At 38.5% G+C, this 22,082-nt stretch overlaps 2 protein-coding genes and 1 long non-coding RNA gene across 4 annotated transcripts; 2 read left to right on the top strand and 1 right to left on the bottom strand.

The window, feature by feature from the left end:
* The first annotated feature begins 52 nt into the window (after nt 1-52).
* LOC110856431 (phthiocerol/phenolphthiocerol synthesis polyketide synthase type I PpsD-like) lies at nt 53-9,383 on the top strand. Its single transcript, XM_035857127.1, has 11 exons — nt 53-301; nt 1,350-1,494; nt 1,637-1,760; nt 1,826-1,934; nt 2,013-2,082; nt 2,142-3,827; nt 3,910-5,533; nt 5,607-6,937; nt 7,017-7,411; nt 7,861-8,294; nt 8,364-9,383. The coding sequence occupies exons 1-11, from the start codon at nt 156-158 to the stop codon at nt 9,311-9,313; spliced, it is 7,014 nt and encodes a 2,337-aa protein (XP_035713020.1). The 5' UTR covers nt 53-155; the 3' UTR covers nt 9,314-9,383.
* Nucleotides 9,384-9,724: 341 nt separating this feature from the next.
* LOC118437777 lies at nt 9,725-13,195 on the bottom strand. The gene is made up of 2 exons (XR_004836337.1): nt 12,752-13,195; nt 9,725-12,237 (listed from the first exon to the last, which is right to left on the bottom strand). It is a non-coding gene; the product is annotated as an uncharacterized LOC118437777 (long non-coding RNA).
* A 2,280-nt stretch (nt 13,196-15,475) lies between these two features.
* LOC110856585 (6-deoxyerythronolide-B synthase EryA2, modules 3 and 4) lies at nt 15,476-22,047 on the top strand. 2 transcript variants are annotated; one of them, XM_022105070.2, is made up of 9 exons: nt 15,476-15,966; nt 16,193-16,337; nt 16,476-16,599; nt 16,662-16,770; nt 16,844-16,913; nt 16,979-18,664; nt 18,727-20,353; nt 20,418-21,733; nt 21,809-22,047. In XM_022105070.2, exons 1-9 carry the CDS (start codon nt 15,824-15,826, stop codon nt 21,872-21,874), a joined length of 5,286 nt encoding a protein of 1,761 aa, XP_021960762.1. In that variant the 5' UTR covers nt 15,476-15,823; the 3' UTR covers nt 21,875-22,047. The 2 variants fall into 2 exon arrangements, with proteins under 2 accessions (XP_021960762.1, XP_035713031.1); XM_035857138.1 differs by having other exon boundaries at nt 21,795-22,047.
* Nucleotides 22,048-22,082: the final 35 nt, after the last annotated feature.

Below are 22,082 nucleotides of genomic sequence, written 5' to 3'. Positions count from 1 at the left end.
TCTCAACCTTGGAATTTTGAATAAATAGCGGAGAAGCTCGATACAAAAGGCTATTCTTGTATTCATTCAAATAATAAACTTCAAAACCCTCTCAGAAAAATATTCTCGTGGACATTTTTCACAAAAACATTCGAAAAGTTGAAGCTATTCTGAAAATGGGAAAAGAAGCGTACGCAACATTTGTCCGCAACGAGGTCGAGCTGGAAGACGCATTAATTTTGCTGAAATCTATCAAGGAAACTAAATCTTTTAAAAAAGTTTTGGTTTTGTTCGATTCGGGGAATCTTGAAATCGGCTCGTGGTAAGTGTTACATACCGTAAATACTCTATTTATTGCCCTATTCTACTTACACCCGGTCTCCAGCAGGGTAAGCCGGGGTTTTGCTATTGAAAACCCATACCCATATATTGAAAACCCCGAGGTTTTACATGGGTTTTGCGGGTACTCGGGGTATTCGAGGTTTTGGGGCAAACTGAGTTAATACCTCATGTATTATGTTATGAAAACAATCTGCTTTTTCAACTGTTTAGAAACAAAGCAGTTCATTAATTCAATTTTAGCATCTAATAAATTTACAAAATTATCAGTTACATGTTCCTTTAAAATACTATGCAATTTTTTTAAATTTGAAAACCCCGACTACCCCGAGTAGCCTGACTACCCGGGTATTGCTCAAATTTGTTAACACAAAACCCATCAATATCCCAGAAACCCGGGGTAGCATACCCTGGTCTCCAGCCGGGTGTAGAGACCAAGATGTCAAAAGGTCCTAAAAGCTACAAGTTTAACCCGATTAAAAAAATTAAAATTCAGTATTCTTTAAATCGACTTCCGAAAAAGTTAATCTTCAAAAATTTAACTTTTCCGCATTTGTCAAGTCAAAATTAAAAATATGTACATAACCATGAAGCTTTAAAATGTCAAAGGTTTTAGAAACGTGTTTTTTTTTATTTGGGGATGCAATATCGATATTTTTTTGTTATTCTGGGCTTTTGATTTATCTTATGAAAAAGTAATCATTTTAGCTGAAATTCAATTAAAAATTGAAAAGTAGAAAAAAAGTGCGGGAACAATTTAAAATTTGCGGTGTTGAATACCGACAGGAAATGTACTGCAGATCCGGTTAATTAATGAATAAGTTAAAATTTAAATATTAAGTTCATTTTTGCTAGGAATGTACAACATAGTAACATAATTTAAAACATAACTCACCACAATTTTAACCATTCCTCTGTCTTTTTTTGTAGACAAGAGAAAATGAATTATAAATTTCAGCCCTGTTTTGTTTTCGTCAAACACAGAAAAATTATGGCATCTTACTTCTAAAACTTCAATAACTTAATTTTAGGAAAAAGTTGGCCAACCAGTTTGACGACATGGTACAACTGATAAGCTTTCCTGGACTCAAAGTGGATTTCTGGAGTCAGCTCATGCTCACTTGCTCAACACTTTTGGACTTTGATCGGATTTGCTTGATTGAGCCTTCGGCATTGGTAATTTGATTAAAATATTGTCTTTATGCATGTTTTTTTACTATGGCACCTTAAAAATATATATCAGCAAATTAAGTAACTTTCTTTCTGTAATTATTAATCAAATTTCAATATACTACTTATACAATATATATACATACAGGTTTTGAAAAATGCTGACTCACTTTTTTCACACGATCCTGCAAAAATTGTTTTTGGGCCTGGATTGTTTATCTTGCAACCTGGCACAAATGCCTCTGAGTACCTGTTTGATTATCTGAAGAATGGTAGAAAATGTATAATTGTATTGTTTGTAATGAAGTATACACTAAAAATTCGAATATTATTGTAGAGTTGGAATCTGAACCCACATTTCATAAACTGAAGGATGTGTTGATTAATGAGTCAAGGGCGGTGTATTTTAAGAAACAATTTCTGGCTGACTTGAAAAATCCAGAATTGTGAGTATTATTTTATATACTTGAGTAGGAATTTATTAATTATAATTTATTATCAATTTAAATTAAATATTTAATTAGTTCACTTGAACCACCCACAAAAATTGTTTTTCTTGGAGAATCCATCCACGAAACAACAGATAGAGTCAAGGTAACTTTGCATTTTTTTGCATGAATTTTTTTGATATATAAGTGTACTTTATTAACTAGGACTTGTTTGATTTTCGAAATAAAATTAAACTACTTCCCTACTCCAAATCGGAAAGTACTGCCGAGCCCATCGCCGTTATTGGAATCTCATGCCGAATGCCGGATTCTAACGGCGTGAACGAATACTGGAAGACATTTCTGGACGGCAAATGTGTAATTCGGCCTCATCCTGAAGGTCGATGGATGTCTGAGCAAATTGGTACAAGCGATAAGGGCAAAATAGAGTGTGGCTTTCTACCTTGCCCAGTGGAGGAATTTGATGGCGATTTTTTTGAAATGAGCCCAGCCGAATGTAACTTCACCGATCCCCAACAACGATTTCTGCTGGAGGTTTCATGGGAAGCACTGGAAGATGCAGGCATAAATCCGCAGAGTCTGGCTGGTACCATGACCGGCATATATTCTGGATGTTGGGCACAGGACTATCTTGACCTAATAAAAACGTTTGCACCTCGACCAACCGGTGACCTGAGATGGTATATGGGAAGCGGATTTGCATCAGGATCGGCACGATTGGCACACATTTACAAGGTACGAGGCCCCAGCCTTACAGCTGAGGTTGCGTGTTCCTCATCCTTTGTCGCGGTAGGTCAAGCAGTACAAGATTTAAGACGTGGGGCGTCCAATCTTGCAATTGCGACAGGTGCAAACCTTATTATCAAGCCCACCTTCCAGAATGATGTCGTCCTATCCAAGGACCACAGGTGCAAAACTTTTGATTCCGCTGCTAACGGATTCACGAGATCCGAGGGTATCGCAGCCCTTATTTTGAAGAGATTGAGTGACGCAGTACGAGATAGAGACCGGATTCACTCAGTCATTATGGGTTACGGTGCAACACAGGACGGAGAAACTAAAAGCGTCGGGACACCCACCATTGAAATGGAAGCACTAGCAATGGGACTAGCGTTGCGTGATGCAGGAATGAAGCCCGAACAAATACAAGTTGTGGAGGCACACGGAACTGGAACGGCTAAGGGGGATCCGCTTGAAATCAAGGCCATATCGAAATCATACTCCACCTCGGATAGGGCAGATCCCCTTATCATAACGGCTGGGAAGGCAAATATCGGCCACAGCGAAAGCGCAAGCGGCATTGCCGGGCTAATAAAGATTACAATGGCCATGAAACATGGCCTGATTCCAGTACAAATTGGGATTCAAACCTTAAATCCAGAAATTGATTTGACAACTATTCCTGCCATTATACCTTTAGCTGGTAGTATGCCTTGGTGCCCAGCATTTGATACCCCTAAAGTTGCGGGAATAAGTTCATTCGGCTTTACTGGCACTAACACACATATTATTTTACAAGAAGCTCCTAAATCAATATATATTGAGAATACAACGGATTCGACTATGCAGAGAAATATTATAACACTTTCTGCCAAATCGGAAGAGGCTTTGTCACAGCTTGTGCACAATTACAAGACCCACTTGTCGAGCAACACACACATGAGATTGGATGACATCGCCTACACGGCTAATATTGGGCGAGCTAAATTTTCTAACAGAGTTGCAATCACTGCTAGAAACAATGAAGAGTTGGTACAAAAATTAGATACGAAAAACTGGTCAAGTGGAACTACTCAGAAAGAACCAAACATCTGCTTCCTATTTCCAGGACAGGGAACTCAATACAGTGGAATGGGTAGACAACTTTATGACACGTTCCCCGTTTTTAGAGTAAGTTAAATTTGATACGTGTTACTTGATACTCGTTCCCATGCTTCCATTAACTAAACCTTATTTCCTTACATATTTTCAGGAGCATTTTGATTTGTGTTTCCAACTAATTCTCAATATGTATGGACTTAACATCAAACACGCGCTTTATGGAGAAAAAATACCAAACGGTCATCTCAAGCAAACATTGTACGCTCAGTGGTCAATTTTTGTAATAGAATATTGTCTGCTTAAATTATGGGCATCACTTGGGGTACATCCATCAATTGTCATTGGCCATAGTTTAGGCGAGTTTGCTGCAGCAACCGCCGCCTCACTAATAACTCTTGAAGATGCCATCAAGATAATTGGAAAACGGTGCAAGCTAGTTGAGACTCTGCCAGCTGGAAAAATGTTGGCTGCAGGGACTGACAGCGACACCTGTACGGCGTTAATTGCTAGATTTTTAAAGGAAAGACCTACTACAAACGCAGACTGGTTGGATATTGCTGCATACAACTCCAAACAACAAACTACCATATCCGGACCATCTGTTACGATCGATGAATTCGCAATATTTTGTGTTAACAATGGAGTAAGAACTGCAATACTTGATGCCTCTCACCCATTTCACTCGAGAGCTTTGGATTCTATTATTAATAAATTTAAAGATTCCTTAGTCACCCTGAACCAAACGGCTGAGACACCAACTTGTAAATTCATTTCTTGTGTGGATGGTACTCACAAAGCAACAATAACTTCAGAGTATTGGATTTCAAATTTAAGAGAATCAGTCCAATTCCTTCAAGCAACCGAAACAATCGAAAAGCAAATACAACGTGATGATTCTGGTCGACAGTACATCTTCCTCGAAATCGGCCCACATCCGGTCCTTTCAAGCTTACTTCGTTCCAACTTAGCATTTGCTCCTCAATGTATCAAATCCATGAGGAGAGGTGGCAACGAACTAGAAGTATTCCTCGACGCTCTTGGTAGCCTGTTTGTTCACGGAGTTTCGGTTGACTTTGGGAATTTTCATCGAGTTCATCACACAAACAAAGTATCCCTACCGTTCTATCCATTCCAGAGAAAGTCGTTTTGGTTTCCTTTCCAATCTGATGAAACTCATGATTGCCCGTCTACGATAAAGGACATGGTGCATCCATTATTAGGAAGACGGGTAGAACAACCTGAGAAATCTGAAATTAGTGTCGAGAGATTCGAAAATATAATCTCCACCGAGTCCAACCAATGGATAGGAGATCATTGTATCGGACAAAATGCAATGATGCCAGCCGCAGGGTTCCTCGAGATGACTTTGGCGTCGCGCTACTTAACGCTAGTTGACAATGACACTAGAAACTTTACAATTGACAATTTTAGTATTCAAAACCCGGGTTTTCTAGGAAAGAAAGGATCAATTTATCACACTGTATTAGAGGGAGCTATGGTTAAAATTTTCAGCCAGGTCGACACGGGTGTGTGGATATTGCATTCCCAAGGTACAATTAACGAGTCCTGGTCAAAGGATGGGAATGGCAGTAAAGATGCCCTACCACTATTTGAACGAGACATTACCCCACCATCAAGCTCAAGGGTAGTACCCTACGAAAAATTAACCTCAGATGGATATAATTTTGGACCATGCTTTCAATGCATTACGTCCGTCTGGGAGGATCAGAACTTAAACAAGTGTGCAAAAGGCAACATTGATCCGGCCATAGTTGGTAAATGCAAAACGAGGAACTTGATTTGCATACTTATAAGACTTTCTAGAAATATGAATAATTAATATTTCAGATGGAAGATTCATCTTGCATCCCGTTATATTAGACAGTATGCTACAGTTTTTCATCATGTCAATCGAAAACCCGTCCCCCCCGGGTACCATCGGTCTTCCTGTTACAATTCGACGCCTCTCTGTTTACAACATGAATCAAGATAACCAACCAACTGATTTGCCTTCACAGTTCTACCTCAAGAAATGTCGTCAATCAGAAATAATACATTTATACAATTCTGTGGGCAAGCCGTTAGCATCATTGGAGGGAATTGACCTGATTTCAACCACATTGTCAAGTTTGGACGAAAAGCCGCAGTCCAGTCTAAATCGGACTAGGCAGTGCCCATTATTTGAATTGGAGTGGCGTAAGGATTTGATTTCAGCACCAACGACTAAGCTAATTTCGTCAGACGGTGCGCCAAAACATAGAACATGGCTGATTTTCGGATTGGATGACACCTTTACAAAAGACTTAATCCGACAACTCAGCATAGCCGGAGAAACCGTTGTATTAATTACAATTGGGTCGGGGGAAATAATGACAACGGAATATATTGAAACCATGGGGGATAGCAAGGAGGCATTCTTGAACATCTTCTCACAATTTCCTGAATCTGAAGGAGTAATCTTTGCCTGGGGAATGAAGTCGGTGTTCGATCATTCAATAATTGAAAAATGGTTTTACCTACTTCAAGCAATAGCTTTATCACCCATGCATTTGTCAAAATTATTGCTTCTAACGCAAGGGATGCAATGTGTTTCGATTAATGCAGAACAGGCAGAGAAAAAACCATCCGCGGCTTTACTGGGAGGAATGATGCGTTCATTTAAATCCGAAAATTCCATGCTAACTTGCAAGTTAATTGATCTAGATTTCTTCAATCACGAAAATGTTGAAAATATTATTCATGAAATCAACGAGAACCCAAACGCCGCAAGTAGTGGAAATTGTATTTGCTACAAAGATGGGGTTCGACTGAGTCAAAAATTGATGGAGCTTAAACCTTCCAATTTCCTACAGTTACCAAACACTGCCAGATTTCGAATTCAACTTCCCACTTCAAATCTGGTTTCAGATCTAAAGTTCATAGATATGCAGCCAGCTGTAAATTTGGGGGACAACGAACTTGAAATTAAGGTTAGTGCTTATTCGCTAAACTTTCGGGACATCTTCGCAGTGCTAAAACCATCAGAAGCCTTTAAGAAAGAAGATATTGTTGGAACCGATTTTTCGGGGGTTATTTGTCGAACTGGAAATTCGGTAGATAAATATCAAGTTGGGGACATGGTCTTTGGAGTCCATGCACAAAACGTGGCGATATCATCCCATGTTACAACCTCTGAAAATGTAAAAACATAACTTTTTAGAAATATGGCCCAAATTTTATTCTCTTGTTAAAAGCCGCTTGGTGTTTAAATTCCTACAGATGGTTTGCACGTTACCTCAGTTTTTAACCCATGAAGAAGCGTCCACTTTACCCACTGTTGGCTTGACCGTTTATCTATGCCTGCAAATTATTGCTAACATGAAAAAGGGCGACACAATCCTAGTTCATGCAGCTTCTGGAGGGGTTGGATTAGCCGCTGTACAGGTTGCAAATAGAGTTGGAGCAAATGTCATAGCCACAGCTGGGAGTCCGAGGAAGCGAGCGTACCTGAAGCATATTATTGGAATAAAACATGTCTTCAACTCGAGGAACTTGTCATTCGAATCTGACGTAAATTCTGCAACCGATCGAGCTGGAGTCGATATCGTTCTTAACTCTTTGACTGGGCCTGGATTCAAGGAAGCTTCACTAAACTGTCTTAGGAAGGGGGGAAGGTATCCCATATGTTTGCAATATATTCCTATCAATGCACCAGTCAAATATGTTTCTCATTGATTTTCTTAAAACCACCACCGAAAATTTAGTTAGTAAGTTAATTCAGTTTAAGTTTGTTAAATTTAGATATTTTAAATATTGATCCGTACCAAAAAAATATTTTAAATCCAAAAATCAAAACTCCGACAAATAACTTAAAAAAAACTGAAACTGATGAAAATCAGACAGCGGGGAGGTGAACTCCGTAAATTTTCGCATGGTGAATATGCGCGTATTTACCAAACTAAAAATTTTTCCATTCTGTGAATACCGCAGAAATGCTCAAGTGCGACACAAACTCTGGTCTGTGTTGAGCTCGTTAATTTTTTATCTCTGATTTTAAGAAGATATATGTGCAACAAGTCTGACATGAGCATTGTAAGTCTGCAGTATTTGATTGATTTTTTAGATTCATCGAAATGAGTAAAATCAACATTTGGACAGAAGAAGAATGCCTCTCACTTCGACCAGATGTTAAATACTCGATTGAAGACGTTAGATGTTCAGTCGAAAATTCAACACTAATATCTCATCTAAAAAATGCTACAACGGAATTATTGCAGCCAATACCTTACATTCGCTTCCATTCCCAGCAAATTATTGACGCAATGCATTTCCTGGAAAAGGCTAAACATGTTGGGAAAGTTGTTGTTAGTATGCCTGGTAGAGATAATACACTGTTTAGTGACAAAAGCAGCTATCTCATTACTGGTGGGCTAGGCGGAATTGGGTGGGAATTGATGAAATGGATGCTCTTAAGTGGCGCAAATCGGATTATCTTGATGAGCAGAAGTATTCCAACTTTGGAACGCCAAGACGAGATTAACGATCTTCAAAATCGTGGTGAGCTTATTTAGTGTCGGAATAATACATTTCATTTTCCATTACCACGCCATTAATTTATTTATCTAGGTTACAATGTAATTTGGAGGCGTGGCGACGTAAGCGAGCTGTCTGACTGCGAATCCGTATTTTCCTGGATAAAGGAGCAATTCCCCCAATCACCACTTAGAGGGATATTTCATTGTGCTGGAGTCCTATCGGACGCCGCATTCGTCAATCAGACAAAAGAATCATTAGACAAAGTTCTCAACCCAAAATTTCATGGAGGATGGAATCTGCACGAACTTTCTAAACATTTAGATCTCCAGCATTTTGTACTCTTTTCTTCGATTTCTTCACTAATTGGAACCCCTGGACAAGGGAATTACGCAGCCGCTAATGCGTTCCTAGATGCACTCTCCCATTACCGATACGCTTTAGGTCTTCCAGCGATTTCTTTGAACTTTGGTCACTGGGCCGAAGTCGGGCTTGCTGCCGGGCAACATATTTCCGGCCTTCACCCAATGTCCACGAAACAAGCTCTGGATGCTTTAGAAATTGCCTTAAAGTCAAATTCGAACCAACTTTGCCCAGTTGCTATGAATGTTCCCAAATTGATGCAACGAATTCCTTGGATTGAAAACTTTTTACTAAATATACTGGATTCAGAGGGCAGCCAAAAGAGAAAAATGGATTTGATAAAGAAAGTTGAGTTGGTCACCACCGAAATGTTTTGGGTAGAGCTTGAAGCCTGCAATGGCAAAATTGATCGTTGTTCCGTCATTCGTAACCATATCGAAAGGATGATATCTTCAGTTCTTCAATTGGAGCCAAACAGTGGGATCAATCGCAAATTTTCTGAGCTTGGATTGGATTCATTAATGATGATTGAGATTAAGAACCAAATATCCACCTTACTTGGCCCAAATGTGCAGATGAGTCTGAACGAATTTGCTGATAGCGAGGACCTTGACAGCCTGGTTAATTTCATCTCGAAACTTGTTGAATCTAAGGACTCGCCAAAACAGGTAGACATCTGAAAGAAACTGTAAGTTTTTTTTTCAAAATTTGCAATAATTTGTAAAAAAAAACCTACAATGATTTAATTAAGCACATCGGATTACGCACAGTACAAAATTACCTAAGTGACACAGATATCAGTTTTATTGGGTTTAGTAGTTAATATATTGGACTAGATACATATCTATTTTATCAGTAGTATTGAAAATTTAAAGTTTGTTAAAATGCACTATAAATTCCCATTTGTTTTGATAAATCATTGCTTAAATTTGGTCATGAGTACACGGTAGGTAAACATACTAACTAAATTAATTAAGTACTATCTCAGTTAGTATATGTTTTGTGATGATGTATAAAAGAAATTTCATTCTATGATACACATAAATATACAAATAAGTATGTAAATGAAAATTCTGAAAAATTAAATGTCATTAAATTTGGTGGGAAATGCTGTTTTATTAAATATTATTTTCGATATTATAACCATGCATGTCATGCAATTTTCTTTACGATCTTCCCAAAAACCGGCACTACAAAAACAATGAACTTTGTTATATCCAAGGTTAGTGTTTTATCTTAGCACTTATGCAGAATTCACGAACTTAGGAAGATTTTACAGTTGCAAACATGCATATTTTCATAATTTAGAACCAAAGACGCTAACGTCGTACAGTTTACATACCTGTTCACTTTCATACTTCCGCAACTCGTTATTCCTCTTTTCGATATAAGATATAAGCATTGCAATTGTTGTTACATATACTCCAAAGCTAACGGAACACGTGACCTAAGCATATATTCATATGCTATCATATTCAACTAATCTATGTGTGTACCTTCATAGTACATATGTAGCCTGCCCTTGATTATGTAAATAAATACCAAATAATTGTAATTAAAAGCCTAAAGCTAACTCTGATCAGCTTGTTAGCTCGTTTCCAATGAGATGAAACTGGTTGAAAAATAATTTCTTTTATAGAAAATCATGAAAATTTTAATCAAATACAATCCTTTGTAATTATAAAATCTAGTATAATCAACGGAGTCCTTTGATAATTATGGTCTAAGTATTGTACGAACATTAATAGAAGAGGCTAATTCACGCCTACTTGTCACCTATCATCCCTCCTCAGTGAGCTCGTAAGGCGATCATGTGACGTTAAATTAACGATTAAATGGGCTTTACATGTACATATGTAAGTTGAGAAATAATCCGTAACTTTACGATCACATGAACCCGAACGAGTTCCAGGAGGAGGGATTTTGTTTGACCAGCAGGAAAGAATAGTCACCTCTTTTAATGTTTGCACCTTAATTTAATAATGGGTGCCGATTTTACTCTTCCCCATGTTTTTTGGGAACGCAGGATAAACTTACGAAAAAAAGTACAAAGCCAGAACACAAGAGTTAAGGTTGTGCTTGTGATTAGTAGATATTGGTAAAAAACGAATTATCCACTTGTCGAATTAAAAGTTTTGCGATTAAATTTACCAAATTTCATAAACCTTCGTTTAATTTTTTGGATTTGTCGTGAATACGGATTAGTATGAATCTAAATGTGTTTGGTTCATAGTATTATGAACCTTCTACTATTCAGCAACAGGTCATAATCCTAATACACAAACAATATATTTTTCTTTTTCAACACAACGTATTTACATAAATATACGCTCTTAATTAAGTTATCTAACTAGTCTGGTCTGGTAAATAACCCTCTTTGCTAAAGGATTCCTTAAGATGATATTTTTGTAATTTTTCCTACCGTGCCTCTGGATAAGTACTCGGAATCCGATTACTTTATTCTTCTCCAACTGACGTGTCAAAATATAGTATATGGATCGACCTATTGGGGGAACCCTAAGGTCTTCTAAAAGTGGCATTTGAACAATCTCGTGCGAAACCTGCAATTGTAGTTTCGAACTCTTTTGAGATCGGCGAGAATTTCTAAAAATTCGCATGTTTAGTGCTTTCATTGTGGTTTATGCCTTCCTGTGGGAGATTGGCCGGATCATTTTCTGCCAGTAAGGGAGGATACCTCAGGGTAATATTTCATGATGTCATACACTGTTGATCGTATAATTCCTTTGAGTTCTGAAATATTGAAAACCAGGTAGTAAAGGTGAAAATTTTTGTGCCACGTCAGGTTGTCTATGCCGATATCGCGAAAACTACACAACCTGCCAAAAATTTCTCATATATAGTATGTTGTTAGCCATAAACTTATGTACCTTTCTAGTTTGAATCCAACTTAATTTTTATCTTAAGTAACTGGTTATCGTAATATGAACGCGGGAAAAAATTCTCGAAATTATTGAGCACACTATATATGTATATCAAAGAATTTTTTCATAGCTTCCAAAAAGGCGGGAGAGCGGTGAGTGAAAATCTATATTTCGCGATCTTCAAGGCTAATTGTGATGCGCACATACCGTGTCTTATCAAATCCTCCCCTACTGTTTTAGTGTTTTTACAAAAAATCTTAATTCTGTATGCAGATATAAACCTCAAAATCTCTATTTTTTACAGATGTGAAGCTCAAAATCCGAAAGCTGCTTGTTGTCTGGAATGCGATGAGCGTTTCACGACTTTGGCCGCCTTAATCGACCACATTCATAGCCGAAATGGCGGGATTAAGAGGAATTGCACCTTATGTCTGAGCGTGTTTAGTCGCGAGGATGCTTTGAATTTTCAAATCGCTTAAAATCGATATCGCTTAAAAGCGATATGAAGGAATTTCACAATGCCCCAATGCCGCCCAGACCGCGTTTGCAAATGACACGATTTCCTTGTGACATGTGCTCCAAGACTTTCGTCAGGAAGGCAAGCATGCCTGAGCACGTGGAATTGGTCCATTTTTCGGACAAGACGTCCTGTCCGTATGAATGTGAGACCAAGATTGACTCGGAAGCTGTTTGGGTGACCCATTTGGAGAGTTGCGAATCCCCTAAAATAGTAAGCAAATTTGTATAATTGTATATCTGAGATGCGATTTACTGACCAGCCTCACGTCAAGGTTCGTAAATTTAGTACAGCAAAATATGAAAATTGCGAAGTTTTGGAAGATTTCGCAATATTGGGAACTAGAGTAAAATTTTCAATACGGTTTTCCAGCAAGAGTTTTAACTCTGGCGGGAATATTGTTTTCTACCCGTAAATGGACATGTTCTGATTACGAAAAATTGGTTCGTAAATTCAGCACCAACGAGAGAAATTATAGAAATTTGTGAAAACAAGGCCAAAATATGTGCAAAACAATAGCTGATCTTCGAAATTTGCGACGTCATACTTCAGAAATCGTCTAGTTATACAGATTTTCTTGTGCGCAAGTTTTTTTGTTGAGTTTCGATGCTAAATAATTGTAATACGTTGTCGGGAGCATGCTCAGTTTGACTCCATTTTTCAAAGAAAGTTGTAAAAGACATTAGATTTAAATTAAAATTAGTGTCGTTAGTGCGTACAATTTTTTTTTAAATTTTTGCAGACTGCAAATTCAGAGTGCGTTTGCCAATTTTGCCCGGGCGTTTTCCGCAACACCCTCCTCCGGATCGACCACCACCTGCGCGAACATGGCGAAAAATCGTACTCTTGTTGCGTCTGTAAAGGAATGTTTACCCTTCCAAATCTTCTCCAGAAACACAACTGTAGATACTAAATAAATAAGAGTACGATTATTTACTGCGACGGAAAATTATGACTGCAAAACCGGTCGTACACAATTGCATAATATTTACTGAGGGGACGTCCATAAATTATGTCACGGCTAAGATGAGATGGCGAGTAGAATTTTAGCGTGATAAGGTCGATTTGGGCCACATGCTTTATGAGGGTGTATCTGAACAATCGGAATTTGTTACGTGACATAATTTATGAACGTTCCCTCATTAAGAAGACGGACGGCAAAACCTGGCGTAAACTTTGTTGCTGATTCTTACTTATGTACATACATAAATAGTTACGCTTGCCAACTTTAGGCAATTGTGTATAAATACGTTTCAGGTACATCCTTTTTGGGTGGTGTGATGTTTGATTGTTATCGGTTACACATTGAATGCAATGTTTAAATAAATGGAAATGCGAACATATTTACATACTTACATTGTTCGGTGAACTTATCGAGATGAGCGAATTAAAAATCATTAACAAGTGCATGCTAGTCGAATACACTTTTGTTTTAATAAATGAGGGGCCGTTCATAAATGTTGTTAACTATTGACAGATACGTACATAAATGTGAGCACAAATTTGATACATACATAGGTGTCCCAATTGTTAGACAAACTGGCCACAATAAACGAATTAAAAATCATAAAATTAAAAATACATAAGTACATAAAAAATTGCAAAAAGGGTGTGTGGATAACCACAAAATTTGGAAACCTAGCCATAATTTAAAAAATTGTATAGAAACAAAATTTACTAATGGTTTATTTTCAAAATTACGTAAGTTTCAATTTTTCACGTGGTTTCTTGTCCTCTGTTTCATGCACAAACTTTGTGCGTCATAACTACGTAATAAGGCAAAGATGGACACGAGATTAGGCTAATTAAGCAACTCAGAGTTTTACGACTTTATTTGCATAACGTACAACAACACACCCAACGTAGACGAAATGAATGTTTAATATTCTACATTATGGCAAATATTCAAGTTTTTATCACGTGGTTCCCCACCGACCCTGTTTTGCTTTACCACCTGTCTGGTTCATACAGTTTGTGGCTCACAGTAATTACGCAAAGAGGGACATCAGATTAGCCTAATTAAGCAAATAATTAAGCACCTCACATTTTTACGACGTATGTACAACATACCATATAAGATAACCACCTATGCAGATGTTCCGATTTACTGGTTAAGTTGCTTCAGCTACTTTTTGCGAAGACTGTGTCTGTCTGTCCGTCTGTCCTCAGCAGGATAATGGAGGAAGGAAAATCGGTTTGCGGCATCATACATATGACCCCAGGGGAAGGATAGTATCAACTTTCGGGGTTAACCGGGCCACCCCCCCCCCCCCCGCGGGTGTGGTCGGGGCAAAATGAAATTTTTGCAGACATTCACCCACTAGATTGCATTAGAGTGGAATAAATTATTCCCGCGCTGTACTTGTAATGGCTGGGGTGAAGGGGGACTCGAAGGGAAACTTTTCTTGAGTCGTTTGGTAAGGTTTATTGTATAAGCTTCTTTATGCGCAAACTTTGGTTGTCTGTCCATATGCTAGTTTGTCCGTCAGAGGGATAACGAAATAATGACCCCATCGGGAGGATCGTATCAACTTTTACGGTAAATCAGACAACCAGAGGTCAGAGGTAAGAGGTCAGGGGGTGTGGTTACAATGACATGTTTTCGAATCGTGATTCTCTCACTAAAATTAAGTGTCCCCGCAATATCTTGGGCATACATAATTGGGGCGAAGTGAAGTCAAACCGAAGGCTACTTCTTTCCGTGCGTTTACTGTTTACTTGGAGCTACCCCAACTATGTTTGTGTAAAGGGTGGTCATAATCGTCCACCATTATAGATATTAATCTACTACACGCGAACTATGAGAATAATTTTTTTGAACACCAACAAATGCAATGTAGCCTGGGGTTTCTACATTGCTTTGTATGTATTAATATTTCGCGATTTCCAGTGTTGTTGGAAATTCCAGGGTTGAATAAGAATACAAATTAAAGCATTAACGAGACCGTGACTAAAAATTTACAAATTACACGTTGACGTAGTCCCCAGTGTTGCACGGGATGCGCCATCACATGAAAAATGCATTGCATGAAAATGCAAGACAATCATTTCATGCAGATCGTCAATGTTTGCCAGAAAACAAATATCTTTCTCTGTGATTTACAAATTTGCACATGGATTTGGTGCATCATTCGTACCTGGGAGTAAACATAAATCCGGAACCCTTGCATATAATTTGCTTAATGCAAGTTACATAAATACATAAAAATAATATATAAACTGAATAATAAACATAGTACCTTAAATTTGAATAATAAAAATACCAAATCCTGACCTATTCATACACTCCAAAAAATACTGCAATGCTTTTAAAAAGTAAATCCACTCAAAATTCTGTATTAAGTAAACTATACTAAATTCAGAGTAACTTGATAAAGAACAAAATTTACTCGGAACTTGGTATCGTTTGCCTAATACGAACTGCGCTTGCACATTTAGCAGAAGAAGTACAATATTTTTAAGATTGTATGTATTCATCCACATTTTTATTTAAAAAGAACATGAATCGTTCTACTCAAGTTGAGTTTCATAAATTTTAATTAATTTTAATTTTTAAATAACACTTCACACCTTTCGCGACCTTGGTTAAGTTGGCAAGTATTAAATAAAAGTGTAAAAGTCACCGGCTCAACCTTGGAATTTTGAATAAATACGGGATCCGATTAGTACGTCGGGCCATTCTTGCAATATAACTTTGAATTCACTCGAAATAAACTTCAAAACCAATCATTCCAAATATTTTCGTGCATATTTTTCACAAAAATATTCACCGAGTTAAAGCTGTTCGGAAAATGGAAAAAGAAGCGTACGCAACATTTGCCCGCAACACGGGTGAGGTGGAAGAAGCCTTAATTTTGCTGAAATCCATCAAGGAAACTAAAACCTTTAAAAAGGTTTTGATTTTGTACGATTCTGAAATTGGAATCGACTCTTGGTAAGTGTTAGGTTTTTATATTTCCGTAAACTAAAATGTCGTTTTCTCGTGAAAGCCATTATTTTCAGAAATTATTTATTACTTTGGCTAACCTGATCTTTGATTTTTTTATAAATAATTTATAAGCGTACGAATATAGCACACAATTTTAACTAAACCCATCAGCAAATGCAGTACTGATTTAGTTTTATCGAACAATTCTAATGTGTCTCTAACCTGATTTTAGGACCAATTTGGCTAACCAGTTTGACGATATGGTTCAACTGATAAGATTTCCGGGCTTAAAAGTGGATTTTTGGAGTCAACTCATGCTCACTTGCGCAACAATTTTGGACTTTGACCGGATTTGTTTGATTGACCCTTCAGCATTGGTAATTTGATAAAAATAATGTATGTGTGCATGCTTTTTATACTGTTTAAAAAATATATGTACATTTCTCTAAATTATTCATGCAGATGGTAAATTTACAATATATACATACATACATATAAACTACAATCTTGCACAGGTTTTTAAAAATGCAGACTCTCTATTTTCGTACGATCCTGCCAAAATTGTTTTTGGAACGGGATTGTTTATCTTGCCCCTTTGCCCAAATGCTTCTGGGTACCTGTTTAATTGTTTGAAGAATGGTAATTTATATTGCTATGGTCTGTACAGAAATCATGTGCTAAAATACAAACATAATTGTTAGAGCTGGAATCTGGACGAACCTTTCATAAACTAAAAGATGCGTTGGTTAATGATTCGAGGGCGGTATATTTGAAGAAACAATTTGTCACTGATATGAAAAAAGGAGAATTGTGAGTTTTATGTCGTGTACCTAGGAATTTATAAACAACGATTCAATATCATTTTAATTTAATACATTAACAGTGAACTTGAGCCATCGACAAAAATTGTTTTTCTTGGAGAATCAAGCAAACAAACAACGGATAGAGTGAAGGTGAAAAACTTACATACATTGTATGTTTAATTTTCTATAATATGCTAGCGTGTTTCTTTGGATAGGACTTGTTTGAGTTTCGAAGTAAAATTAAACAAACGCCTTACTGTAAACCCGGAACTGCTGCCGAACCCGTCGCCGTTATTGGAATGTCATGTCGAATGCCTGATTCCAACGGCGTGGACGAATACTGGAAGACATATCTTGACGGTAAATGTGCAATACGGCCACATCCTGATGAACGTTGGACTTCTGAGCAAGTTGGTAATATGGGGAAGAGTGTAATGGAGTGCGGCTTTGTACCTTTTCCCGTGGACGAATTTGACGGCGATTTTTTTGAAATGAGTCGAGCCGAATGTAACTTCACCGATCCACAACAACGATTTCTACTTGAAGTTTCATGGGAAGCATTAGAGGATGCAGGCATCAACCCGCAGTCTCTCGCTGGTAGTATGACCGGAATTTATGCAGGGTGTTGGACACAAGACTATAACGAGCTAATACAAAAATTTGCACCTCTTTCTACCGGTGAGCTCAGATGGTACATGGGAAACAGCTTTGCATCAGGATCGGCACGATTGGCACACATTTATAAGACACGAGGTCCCAACCTTACAACTGAGGTGGCGTGCACTTCTTCCTTTGTTGCGGTAGGTCAGGCGATACAAGATCTAAGATGTGGGGCGTCCAATCTCGCAATCGCCACCACTGCAAACCTTATTATCAAGCCCACCTTCCAGAATGACGTCATCCTATCAAAGGAATATAGGTGTAAAACATTTGATGCCGCTGCTAACGGATTTGCGAGGGCAGAGGGTATTGCTGCCCTTATTTTGAAGAGACTAAGTGACGCAGTGCGAGATGGGGACAGGATTCATTCCGTCATTATGGGGTTTGGTGCAGCACAGGAAGGCGAAACCAAAAGCGTGGGGACACCAACCATTGAAATGGAAACGTTGGCAATGCGAATTTCCTTGCGTGATGCAGGTATGAGGCCAGAACAAATCCAAGTTGTTGAGGCACACGGGACTGGAACCGCTAAGGGGGATCCGCTTGAAATCAAGGCAATATCAAACGCCTACTCCACCTCTGATCGAACAGATCCACTGATCATAACTGCGGGGAAGGCAAACATTGGCCATACTGAAAGCGCATGCGGCATTGCAGGACTCATAAAGATCACAATGGCCATGAGACATGGCCTGATTCCTGTGCAAATCGCAATTCAAACCTTAAATCCAGAAATTGATTTGACAACTATCCCTGCCATTATACCTTCAGCTGGTAGTATGCCTTGGTGTCCTGGATTTGATAAGCCAAAAGTTGCTGGAATAAATTCATTCGGGTTTACTGGGACTAACACACATATTATTTTACAAGAACCTCCTAAATCGATATGTAATGAGCATACATTTGGTTCGGGAATGAAGATCAATATTCTAACACTTTCTGCGAAATCCGCAGCGGCTTTGTCAGAACTAGTTGACAATTACAAGACCCATTTGTTGTACAACACAGACATGAGATTAGGTGATATCGCCTACACGGCTAACGTGGGGCGAGCAAAATTTTCCAACAGAGTTGCAATCACTGCTAGAAACAGCGAAGAACTGGCGCAAAAATTAGACACGAAAAATTGGTCAAGTGGAATTGTACAGAAAGAACCAAAGATATGCTTCCTATTTCCAGGACAAGGGACGCAATATAAAGGAATGGGTAGCCAGCTTTATGACACATTTCCGGTTTTTAAAGTAAGTAGATTTTCCATGAGACTCGTCATAATGCTTACTAAACTTTTTGTACTTATTTACAGGAACAATTCGATTTGTGTTTCCAAATAATTTTCAAAATGTATGGACTAGACATTAAAGATGCACTTTATGGAGAAGGGATAACAAACGGTCGTCTCAAGCAATCATTATACTCTCAGTGTTCGATTTTTGCAATCGAGTACTCCCTATTTAAATTATGGGTATCACTTGGGGTGCATCCATCAATTGTACTTGGCCATAGTTTGGGGGAGTTTGCTGCAGCCACTGCCGCATCACTGATAACCCTTGAAGATGCATTGAAAATAGTAGGAGCACGGTGCAAGCTAATTGAGACACTGCCAAGTGGAAAAATGTTGGCTGCTAGCGCTGACAGCGACGCATGTCAAGCACTAATTGGCAAATTTCTAAAGGAGCGGCCTACAACAAACGCAGCTTGGCTTGATATTGCTGCCTGCAATTCGAAACAACAAACTACCATATCCGGACCTCCTGCTGCAATTGAAGATTTTGCAGAATTTTGTCGAAACAATAGAGTCAGATCTACCATCTTAGATGCCTCCCACCCATTTCACTCGAGAGCTTTGGATTCTATAATCAATAAATTCAAAGAAACTTTGATGACCCTGAGACAAGACGTCGTGACACCAACTTGTAAATTCGTTTCCTGTGTCGATGGTACCGACAAGGCAACCATAACTCCAGAATATTGGGTTTCGAATTTGAGAAAACCAGTCCAATTCATTCAAGCAATGGAAGCAATCGAAAAACTAATCCAGGAGGATAATTCCGATCGACAATATATATTCCTCGAAGTCGGTCCACATCCGGTCCTTTCAGGTTTAATTATTTCAAATTTATCATTCGCTCCTCAATGCGTCAAATCCATGAGGAGAGGTGGCAACGAGCTGGAGGTGTTCCTCGAAGCTATCGGAAACTTGTTTGTTCGCGGGGTTTCAATTGATTTTCCAAATTTTCACCAAGTACATGACGCGAAGAAAGTGTCCCTCCCGTTCTATCCCTTCCAGAGGAAGTCGTTTTGGTTTCCATTTAAATCAGACGAAACTGATTATTTCCCATCTTCAATGAAGGACGTTCATCCTCTATTAGGGAGACAGCTGGTACAACCTCAAGCTTCGGAAATGAATATCAAAAGATTTGAAAATAAAATAACAGTTGATTCAAACCGATGGGTGGGAGATCATCTCATCGGACAATGCGTTATAATGCCAGGCTCAGCCTTCCTAGAAATGACTTTGGCGTCACGTTACCTGACCCCAGACAGTGACACCAGAAATGTGGACCACTTCACGATTGAGAATTTTAGTGTTAAAAACCCTAGCTTTGTCACAAAAAAGGAATCAACTTATCATACAGTATTGGAGGGCAACATAGTTAAAATTTTTACCCTTGTAGATGCGGACACGTGGTTACAACATTCCCAAGGAACGATTAAGGAGTCTTGGTCGCAGGATTTGAAATGTGCGAAGGATCTCTTCCCATTACTTGAGGACAATGAAATACCCTCATCAATCCCAATGGAAGAACAGTATAGAAACTTCGCCACAGAAGGATATAATTTTGGACCATCCTTTCTAAGCATTACGTCCCGATGGGAAGATCAGAAACTTAACAAGTATGCAAAAGCCAAACTTGTTCAGACCGACTTTGGTAAATCCATAACGAACATATTTAGTTCTATAGTTTGCTCAGGTTATAAGTATAAGTTTTCCAGATGCCAGATTCATCTTGCATCCTGTTGTGCTGGATAGTATGCTACAGTTTCATGCAATGTCCATGAAAAAAAGAGCAACAATCGAAGGTACCATCATGCTTCCTGTCGCCATTCGACGTCTTACAGTTTATAACATGAACAAACATACAGAAAACGATTCGTCCCTGCATTTCTACCTCAAAAAATGTTATGAGACAGGAGCAGTACATTTGTACAACTCAACTGGCAAGATATTAGCATCAATGGAAGGAATTGACGTTCTTGCCCAAAGCTTGGCCAGTCTAGAGGAAAAGCTTCATTCCAGTCTCAATCCGATTAGCCAGTGTCCAGTATATGAACTGGAGTGGAGAGAAAATTATACGGGAGGACAAGTCTCTGAACCACTTTCAAAACCAAGAAACTGGCTGATTTTCGGATTTCATGACACCTTCACAAAAGATTTAATGCAACAACTTAGCGTATCCAGCGAAACTGTTACACTAATTATACTTGGAGCGGAGGAAATCATTTCAGCCCAATATATTGAAACGAATGGGAACACAAAGGAGGCATTCATGAACATTTTATCGAACTTTCCTATATCGGACGGAATAATCTTTGCATGGGGATTGAAAACTGTGCTAGATCAGTCGATAATTGAAAAGTGGTTTCACCTACTTCAAGCAATCACGTTATCCTCAATGAATTTGTCGGAACTATTGCTCCTAACCAAGGGGACACAATGTGTCTCGATTAATGTTGAGGAATCCGACGAACAGCCAACGGCCGGTTTACTTATAGGAATGTTTCGTTCATTTAAATCCGAAAATTCTACCCTAAAATGTAAATTAATTGATCTGGATTCTTTAAGTAAGGAGAATATTGAAAATATTATTCACGAAATTTCTGAAAATTCAGCCGCCGAAAGTGGCGGAAATAGTATTTGCTACAAAGAAGGAGTTCGGCTAACCCAAAAATTGACGAAGCTTAAGCCTTCTAACTTTCTTCATCTGCCAAGTACTCCCACATTTTGCCTACGGCTTCCAACTTCACATCTGATTTCAGACCTAAAGTTTGTAGATATACCACCAATTTCGGAACTGGAAGTGAACGAACTGGAAGTCAAAGTGAATGCATATTCGCTAAACTTTCGTGACATTTTCGCAGTTCTAAAGCCTTCAAAAGCCTTTGAAAACATAGACATTATTGGAAGCGATTTCTCCGGAGTGATTAGCCGAATTGGAACTTCCGTACATAATTATCAAGTTGGGGACATGGTGTTTGGATATAATAGCCAAAACGTCGCGCTATCTTCACACGTTATCACCTCTGAGAAGGTAAGCAACCATTTTTTAATATGTCACAAACTTTAATCCTTTGATAAAACTCGCTAAGCAGTTAAACTGTGATAGATGGTCTGCAAGTTACCAAAGGTTTTAACTCATGATGAAGCTTCAATCTACCTACCGTTGCCTTAACTGTTTATCTATGCCTGGACATTGTTGCCAAGATGAAAAAAGGCGATACAATCCTGATTCATGCAGCTTCAGGAGGGGTTGGACTAGCAGCTGTACAATTTGCAAATATAGTAGGAGCAAATGTCATAGCCACGGCGGGAAGTTCGAGAAAACGAGCGTACCTGAAACATATTATTGGATAAAGCATGTGTTCAACTCAAGGAACCTG

Source organism: Folsomia candida, unplaced genomic scaffold, assembly GCF_002217175.1.
Source record: "Folsomia candida strain VU population unplaced genomic scaffold, ASM221717v1 Fcan01_Sc016, whole genome shotgun sequence".
Lineage (NCBI taxonomy): Eukaryota > Metazoa > Arthropoda > Collembola > Entomobryomorpha > Isotomidae > Folsomia > Folsomia candida.
This window is presented reverse-complemented; position numbering and strand designations above follow the sequence as displayed.